This window comes from Brachyistius frenatus, unplaced genomic scaffold (assembly GCF_029030835.1).
Source record: "Brachyistius frenatus isolate BFR_SWC_R1_liver_20210118 unplaced genomic scaffold, ASM2903083v1 Contig_36, whole genome shotgun sequence".
NCBI classification, from domain to species: domain Eukaryota; kingdom Metazoa; phylum Chordata; class Actinopteri; family Embiotocidae; genus Brachyistius; species Brachyistius frenatus.
In genome coordinates this window covers 2,759,854-2,769,623 of record NW_027210635.1, presented here as the reverse complement: position 1 = coordinate 2,769,623, position 9,770 = coordinate 2,759,854, and the positions used below count along the sequence as shown (strand labels likewise).

The window sequence follows — 9,770 nt, the reverse complement described above, 5'->3', positions numbered from 1 at the left end:
TCTGTTGTGGCCAGTGCTTTGTACTTCGCTGTGGTCTGCTGGGGGAGCAGCATTGGAGCCGGCGACACCAACAGACTTAACAAACTGGTTAAGAAGGCCGGCTCCATAATTGGCTGCAAACTGGACAGCCTGGAAAAGGTGGTGGAGGGGAGGACGCTGAGGAAACTATTATCCATAATGGATAATCCTGACCTCCCTCTCCACCACCTGCTGCAGGGACAGAGGAGCACTTTCTCCAAAAGACTCCTCCAGCTCCGCTGTCACAAGGACAGATACAGGAGATCATTCCTGCCCACTGCAATACAATAACAAGTACAATAACTCACCTCTGGCAAAATCCATCACACAACAATAACACTGTTGTCTGTTTTTCTTGGTTGCTTAAATATAAAAAAAATATAAAACTTTGCACTATTGTTTAGTTAGTTTCAATTTAATTATTCTATTTTATTTTATTCTATTTTATTGTATATACTGTGCATTTTTATATTTAATATTTTTTACTGTTATTTTATTTCTTTCCTGTATCTATAAATGCTGCTGCAGCGAAAAAATTTCCCCTTGGGGATTAATAAAGTATCTATCTATCTATCGATCTATCTATCGATCTATCTATCGATCTATCTATCTATCTATCTATCTATCTATCTATCTATCTATCTATCTATCTATCTATCTATCTATCTATCTATCTATCTATCTATCTATCTATCTATCTATCTATCTATCTATCTATCTATCTATCTATCTATCTATCTATCTATCTATCTATCTATCTATCTATCTATCTATCTATCTATCTATCTATCTATCTATCTATCTATCTATCTATCTATCTATCTATCTATCTATCTATCTATCTATCTATCTATCTATCTATCTATCTATCTATCTATCTATCTATCTATCTATCTATCTATCTATCTATCTATCTATCTATCTATCTATCTAACGCTGAGCAATAAATTACTCATATACAGAAATGCACATGTCATCAAAGATAATGCTTGGTTATGATTAGCTGTTGTCATTCTGAGTTCTTTGACCGCTGAATTACACATGCGCATATAAGCACACGTGCTGCAGTGGGCCAGGGTTACTGATTGACTTGTCACATGCCACGATAATGCCTGACTTCAGCAGACCAAAGGCACAACAGTGACCGAGAGCACCTGTCGTTTTACTTATACAATGTAAATCAAGGCTGTTTCAGGTGCTGAACATCCAATGACTTTAACTAAGAGTGGATAATTGTACTGTACATCCACATTGGACTTCTGGAAAAACTGTCATTTGTGGTTGTATGTGTTTACAGGCAATAATTTAAAGGACTAGGTCACCATTGGGGAAATACACGTATTTAAGTTTAAGCCAAGAGTTAAAATGAGAAGATCAATACTACCTATAAATTATATATATGGACAATATGAAGCTATAGTTAGTAAGCAGCTATGTTTAGCTTAGCATAGCATAAAGACCACAAACAGGCAGAAACCGCTAGTAAGGCTCCATCTAAATGTAGGAAATTCCACTTACACCATGACAGCTCATTACTAAAAACATCCCATCCCACTAATTGACAGTCCAGACACTGTGAAAAGACAATTAATGATTTAAAATGAGGTAATCAACCATTACATCATGGGAAAAACTGTTGGTCATGTGGTTGGACAATTGATGCATGTAGGCTACTTTACCAATGTAAGCTATTTGTGCAGCGAGGCCTTTAGATAGTAAAAATCCTACACACATTCTGTAGGACTTTTACTATCGCTGGTAAGGCTCGTAAATTTAGGAGGTTTTCCCACCTGAAACATTGTAAATTACAACTGTGTTCAATCCATGTCTGCACGATCACCCAGACAATTCATCTGACTGAAAACCTTTGTATCAACTCTTGTTGTGAACTTTAAGTCGTAGCTGCTAACCAAGTTGCATTTTGGAGGAACATACAACACATGACACACTTATAACAAGGTGTTTTCATGACAGCTTTAACAAGTCATTTTCTGTAGCTGTCGGACCCTCCCTGACTCCAAATGACAAGTTTTAGTCCCAACCTTCCACTTCTGTATCCCGCTAAAGTGTCACTAAGTTTGACAAGTGGTCTATTTGGGGAACCACGGATCATAGTTATTATACACAGCACCTCAAGTGAGTGTGTGTAAACCCCTGTCCGAATAATAAAAATCCTCCGAAAAATTCATTAGGTGGCTTTATAGCAGTAAGGTTCAGAGAGCCTCCTTTTAGCTGGCACTCGGGGTGTAAGCAAACACACACACTGTTATGATACACGAGAGGAGAAGTCTTTCCAGGACAGTATTCCAAGCACTTGGCAAGTTGAAATTCCCACTGAAGAGTGTTGACAACATACCACTTAACCAGAGACCTCTCACTTACTACCAGAGAGCCGTAAACCCTGATACATAAATACACCCGAAGTCCTACTTATACCTGACAGTGATTTAACACAGTAATATAGAAACTAACTTCATTCCATTCTATGCTCAGAGGAGTAAATAAAGAGGAATTTATCGTGCCTGTACCTGTTCACCTGAATCTGAGCAGGCTGAGACAGAACAATGATGCAATCATGCATGCATGTGCAAGCTTACAGACGCACAATGTGAATTTGAAAATACAGAGGCACTCCTTTGAGGCTGGATTACATATTTCCCAGCCAATCCCTGTTTGTGCCATTACAGTATCAACATGGAGTAACAATCCTCTCAGGGTGTTCTGTTCAAAACTCTCTTAACAGCGTAACCTGGACCAAGCCTCTTTTTTTTTAATTTTTTTTTTTAATCTTTACCGCATTGTAAAGGCAATTCTAACACAGGTAAGACAAATGTAAATGAAAACACGTGTTTCTGGGCCGACATAGCTCAGACGGGGATAAACCAGGTTTGAGATTTGACCCATAATGATGAGATTTAAGGCCTGTAAATCAGTAAGTGGAACCAGTAGACCTTTGAACACCACAAACACCCTTCCTTCCATGCGTAAACCCTCTAAAAGCGTCTGTATGAGTCCATACAAAGAGACTCTCAAAAGAGTCAAAACACTGACTCAACATGAATGAATTGACAGGTCCAGCATTTATTGTTCCCTTTTCATAAATGTTTTCCACCTCCAAATAATCATTTTAGTCTGGGAGCAGCAGGGCTATGTGTAAAAATGGCCTCAAAGAACTGAAAATAGGCTGATTAATAGATCAGATTATGCAAGTTGAGGGCAGTTACACCATGTTGTTTCACACTGCAGGATCACTTCGCTGTGAGCCATGTGGAGAACACAATAATGTCCATTTAAAGTCAACTAGGCAGCATGAATGAAGACAAGGAAGAGAAGAAAAGAACAAAAAAAACAGACACACAGTAGTTGATGCAATTGAGGGGGGGGGAAGGGGAAGTGGTACAGGAGGAAGAGAAGAAGTTGCTGCAAGTCTCAGTGTTATAGTGTTAAATGGCACGCAGGCCACCCTGCCATTTCACAGACATATATATTTATATTTTAGGAGCACAATGAATGAATGAATGAATAAGTGTGTCATGTGTTGTATGTTAAGGAGACGGTGGAAGAAGAATTGAAGACAACAGAGGAAGAGTGGGATTAGAGAAAAGGACAAGAACAGAGTTTAAAACCCCAACATACTATTTTAGTAGTATAGTAGACATCATGCCATGATGTCGTATTAAACCCGAGTATGGCAGTGAATGAGGGATGTAAAGTTTACTAGCATAAAGGGCCCAATATTAGCATTAAAATATAAGTCTGAGATAGTGTCACAGCAAAGAACCAAGAGCGATGTGTTTGTAAGTGTCCGTGCTTTATTTGCTGACAGGACAAAAACCAAAAGGTGTTTTATTGATTAAGCTGGAGGCCTGGGTGTACTGATGGTCTCTCTGATATGGGCTTGGCACTTCCTGCTTTATAGTGATCATACTGACATCCTGTAAATAAGTAAATGACATGACTGAAAGTACATTACAGGCAGCACAAGAGTCCGAGACTGCTAACAGATCCTGAACTGACACACCTTTTGTCTTACTATTGTATGTCTGGGAGAGAGAAAAAGGGAGAGGTAGCAAGCATACAGTGACAGGATACTCAGGAGGAGCCCAACATCGTGTCGCCACAAAGCACAAATACTTAATCAAAAAAATGCACTTCAAAAGCAAGAACTTGCAGATTAAGGTGGCCTACATGCACTAAGTGGTCATTCCCCAGCCTGTGGCAGGGCAGTTCCACTACTGTGTGTGTGTGTGTGTGTGTGTGTGTTATGTGAGTCATGTGTTTGACCTGGTGATGCAGTAGCTGTGACTCCCACTGAGGAGACTGCAGCCGGTTTACAAAGTGGACAGCAACATTAGCATCACATTCACATTGTCTGAAATATCAAAATAATATCTGCTATTTCTACAGAGAAGAGCTGGGAAGGGAGAATAGCCTTTTGGATATTAAAAAAAAAAAAAAAAAAAAAAAAAAGTCCTGGGCCTCAGCAGCCTTCACAGGGAGGAGTCTTGGGTGGTGAGCTCCTTTCTTTTTCTTTTTTTTTGTTATACAAGTATGCATAACCACCAAAAATCAGGTGCGGAAGACGAATTTCACACATATTAAACGTTATATATAATTTAGCCTGTATGTAAAACATTACATCGAGAGATTAGACGTATTAGGCCTCGCGACGCCAATCCCTTCCCTTTTATTTTCTACAATCCTTTTGCTATTATCGCCTCCCTCTCTCCCTTCTCTCGCTCTCAAATCGCGAGCGCTCAGTGCACCACAGCGTGCACGCGACGTGCCCCAGTGCATGACGCTGGACCAATCAGAGGCCGCAATTCCGAAAGTTTACCTTTTATGGCGAGAGCCGGGCAACTGACGCAGTATAAAACACAAGCGCCCACAGCTAACGGATTCACTCTCAGCTCCGTCACACGCAGCTTGTGCGGGATATCATTTGCCTGAAACCGGTTCCCTTAAAGCGAAAAGCCCCCCCACCCAAAGGTAAGTAGACAGAAACCAACATTTACATATTTCTAATTATAGAATGTTTATCAAGTAAACATTTAGTTGACAACGTCTTTTTTTTTTTAATTTTTTTTTATGCAGTTGTCTAAAATGTTTTTTTTAATTTGAATGCAAAAAAAAAAAAAAAAAAAAATGGCAGAGGGACCACGAGGTTCTTTGTCCTGTCATACATCAACTGTACGGCTGATTTTTATTTTTTTTTAAGTTAAAGTCAAATAAAGAAACATCCAGTATCTGTATTTTATTGTTTTGCGTAGGTTTTTAGTAGTAAATTTGGTGCCGCCGGTCCAGATGGATGTAGCCGGCTTCTGGTCAATGTTGCCTCGTCAGTCAACGGCTCGCACCAAAACCGGGTTTTGTCTCCGCGTAGCGGTGCAACTTTTTTTGCAGTATTTCGGTCTTGGCTTGCGTCCCCGTCCTCCGCCCTCCCCGAAAGCGGGGCAGTTCGAAAAGAGGCTTTTCGAGTTGAGGTTGTCTTGATCCCGGCTGCTCCCCTTTGTGCGCCCGATGCGGCGGGGTGTGACCTACTTTAGCATATTTAGCCTAGCCACATCATGCTAGCACGCCCTTCAGACTTGCAACAGTAGCGCTTTTATATCGGGATCGGTTGCCATGGAGAAACTCGCGTGTCCCCCGGTTAGTCGTGTTAGATTCAGCTTTATGATCTTAAAAATAATAATAATAATAATATATATATATTTTTTTAAGGGCCACTCTAATTAAGAAAGCCAAGAATATTTGGCCTGCAAAATGCATAAATTGATTAATGGATTGTTTTGTTTTTTTAATGATTAATACTTCGTAATGAATTCCTGTCTCGACAACCTTGAACACGACGAAAGGAGGAAATTGCAAATGTTAAAAAAAAAAAATCATCCACTCCTGGAAAAGGCGTGGCTTTCAGGAAATGGATCATCAGTCAAGGACTTGTGACCCATTCATGAGTCAACATGACTTCATTATGCAACTTCTCTTTTTTCTTCTTCTTCTTCTTATAAATTAACTTTAATAAGTGTCCACGGGCTTTTTGAGGTTTTTTTTTAATTTTATTTTTTTTTTTTTAATAGAATGTTGACTCGTAAAGTAAAAGATGTACTCGGTCGTGTCGGATGGCCGTTGTGAAATTTAATGAGGCGGTTGGAGTAATGACGCAGTGATATTAAACCTTAAAGATTTCTGTTGCGTTTTAAAAAAACAGTATGATTGAGCAACAATGGGGGGGAGGGGGTGTTGGGGGGGGGGGGGGGGGGAGCTCTCGTGAACCAGAGGGAGTGGTCTCGCGCCGCCGGTCTGATAATGTCGAATGTTCCTTTTTTTCTTCTTCTTCTTCTTCTTCTTCTTCTTCTTCTTCGCTGTGCTCTGCCGCTCTGGCCGCGCGCCACGACGCCGGTAGCCGCAAAGCTGCTCAAAACCGAACCATGTCCTTATATGGTAATAACAGAATGCAGTGCCACTTCCTTTTGTCTGGCTTGGTCGGAATGTTTGCGCTCGCGCTCCACCCAGCGGCGGATTTGGTGAACTGCACCTAGTTAACAGGAAGTGTGTGTGGTGGAGGGGAGGGGTGGGGGAGCTCATGACTGTGGAGCAGCTGCTGATAGGCGGATGTGAGACTTGAGTGTTTTAACAGTATTTTTTTTTGTTTTTTTTTCCCCTCCTTTCACAGTTCAGCCATGGAAGATGAAATCGCCGCACTGGTTGTTGACAACGGATCCGGTATGTGCAAAGCCGGATTCGCCGGAGATGACGCCCCTCGTGCTGTCTTCCCCTCCATCGTCGGTCGCCCCAGACATCAGGTTGGTGATGTGCACAGAATAAAGTACAACTCTCGTGTTGAATAAACACAGAATTTGCATTTTAAGCATTTTGTTGTCTTTTATTTTAAATGCAGGCAATCACCATTAAAGTAATCATCTCTGAATTCTAAAATTTTAACTGGATGCCATCTGAAAATGACTCGAGTTTTGTTCAGTTTCTTTGTAGTCCAGTTATACTTGGCATTAATTTGACAACCTCACAGCTTCTACACCGAAGTACATGTGTTTTGAGTGGCAGCCTGACTTGACTTGACTGGAAAGCCCCATATGTCCGTTATCTGTTTGGTTAAATTAACAAACTGTTTGCTCTCCTCAGGGAGTGATGGTGGGTATGGGCCAGAAGGACAGCTATGTTGGTGATGAAGCCCAGAGCAAGAGGGGTATCCTGACCCTGAAGTACCCCATTGAGCACGGTATCGTGACCAACTGGGATGACATGGAGAAGATCTGGCATCACACCTTCTACAATGAGCTGAGAGTTGCCCCTGAGGAGCACCCTGTCCTGCTCACAGAGGCCCCCCTGAACCCCAAAGCCAACAGGGAGAAGATGACCCAGGTACACACCCTCACTTGTGCAGAATTGAGCATTTCCAGTTTAGCCAGACGGTAGATTAAAGTATTGACTTTTACGTCATCTCCTTAGTTTCCTTCTCTATTCCATTCTCACTTGCTCCTTCCTCCCCCTCTCCTCCAGGACTTCTCTCCTATAAGATGATCTATCATCAACAGGTCTCTTGACGGTGTGCTTTTATCTGCACTTGTGTCAATAATGTTTAGCAGAGCCAGTAGAGTGGCACTTAATAGCCATCTGACATGCACAAGTGTGAAGGAATGTGTGCTTTCTGCACTTTTTTTTTTTTTTTTTTCTACTAACTTCAGTCTCACTCTAATGCATGTAGGGAGTGCAGTGGCCACAACAGCAAAATACGTTTGCTGTGATTGGGAAACTAAAATGTTCTCTCCTCTCCCCCACAGATCATGTTCGAGACCTTCAACACCCCCGCCATGTACGTTGCCATTCAGGCTGTGCTGTCCCTGTACGCCTCTGGTCGTACCACTGGTATCGTCATGGACTCCGGTGATGGTGTGACCCACACAGTGCCCATCTACGAGGGTTACGCCCTGCCCCACGCCATCCTGCGTCTGGACTTGGCTGGCCGCGACCTCACAGACTACCTCATGAAGATCCTGACAGAGCGTGGCTACTCCTTCACCACCACAGCCGAAAGGGAAATCGTGCGTGACATCAAGGAGAAGCTGTGCTACGTTGCCCTGGACTTCGAGCAGGAGATGGGTACCGCCGCCTCTTCCTCCTCCCTGGAGAAGAGCTACGAGCTGCCCGACGGACAGGTCATCACCATCGGCAACGAGAGGTTCCGTTGCCCAGAGGCCCTCTTCCAGCCTTCCTTCCTTGGTACGTTCACCCGCCTTAAACCCAACACGCGCTCTACATGCTGAATACGTGCCGACGGCTTGTGTTTACGCTGCGCGGCCACTTGCTGACGAGTGTTTTGGTTTCTGCCCTCAGGTATGGAGTCCTGCGGAATCCACGAGACCACCTACAACAGCATCATGAAGTGTGACGTCGACATCCGTAAGGACCTGTACGCCAACACTGTGCTGTCCGGAGGTACCACCATGTACCCCGGCATCGCCGACAGGATGCAGAAGGAGATCACAGCCCTGGCCCCATCCACCATGAAGATCAAGGTGAGCTGACCGGCTACACGGTGGCATTCGGTTGCTGCTAGCGTGTCCGATTAGCCAAATGCGTATCTGACGAAAAGGCTCAATGCTAACGCCGTTTCCCTTGTCCTCCTGCAGATCATTGCCCCACCAGAGCGTAAATACTCTGTCTGGATCGGAGGCTCCATCCTGGCCTCTCTGTCCACCTTCCAGCAGATGTGGATCAGCAAGCAGGAGTACGATGAGTCCGGCCCCTCCATCGTCCACCGCAAATGCTTCTAAACAGACTGTTCCTCCTTCCCCCTCCCCGACCAAACGCCCGACAACTTCAGCTCTGTGCAAAACAACCACACACCACACATTTCTCATACACACTCAGGCGCAGAGCCTAGATGACCAACTCATTGGCATGGCTTCAGTTATTTTTGGCGCTTGACTCAGGATTTTAAAAAAAACTGGAACGATGAAGGAGACAGTAATGTTTTGGCTAGGTTAAAAAGAAAAAGCACCCCAGGGTTCTGCAGTTGCATCTGGGGACTTAAAAAAATGTACATTTTGTTTTTTCTTTGAGTCATTCCAAATGTTTGTTAACTGCATTGTTCAGACACATGATTCCAAATGTTAACTGCATTGTTCAGACACGTATTCGCCTCTGTGAAGGCTGCCCAGTGGTTGGCGCATACTTAAACATGGTTGTAGTATCGCTTGTATGTAAATTATGTCTGGGTTTTTTGTACTTTCAGCCTTAAAAAATATCTTGGTCCTGTTAATTTTTTTGTTTTTGTTATGCAAAACCCAATCGCGACCTCTTCTTCCCCCTATTGGAGGTTTCATCCCCGGGGTGGTGGGGCAAGGGGTCTCGACATAATGGGGTAACATGGGGTGCCAGACCGGTGGGGCCAACCTGTACACTGACTAAACGATCCCAATAAAGTGCACATGTGTTCCGACATGATGTCTGACTCTTGTCTTGTGTGAAATATTTCATTTAACCGGGTGTAAGACTTTCAGTATTTCAGCTTTAAGGATGTGCAAGAACGCTAACGGTAAAGGACATGGTTCAAAACAAAGTTGATGAATAATATGTAAAGGCAGCAGTTCAAGTTTAGCCCCGTTTCCCTTGAGCTGTCAAAAATGAGGTATAGAAAAAAAAAAATACACTTTTAGTACATTGTGCTGATGTTTTTCAGTCTTTAAATGTGGGTTTCTTCTTTTAAAGGGAAATTTAAATCTCAATCT

At 42.9% G+C, this 9,770-nt stretch overlaps 1 protein-coding gene across 1 annotated transcript; it reads left to right on the top strand.

Annotated features, from left to right (window-relative positions):
- The first annotated feature begins 4,897 nt into the window (after positions 1-4,897).
- Positions 4,898-9,486, top strand: actb2 (actin, beta 2). The gene is made up of 6 exons (XM_069701378.1): positions 4,898-5,007; positions 6,695-6,824; positions 7,162-7,401; positions 7,821-8,259; positions 8,374-8,555; positions 8,670-9,486. Exons 2-6 carry the CDS (start codon positions 6,702-6,704, stop codon positions 8,811-8,813), a joined length of 1,128 nt encoding a protein of 375 aa, XP_069557479.1. The 5' UTR covers positions 4,898-5,007; positions 6,695-6,701; the 3' UTR covers positions 8,814-9,486.
- The last annotated feature ends 284 nt before the right edge of the window (positions 9,487-9,770 follow it).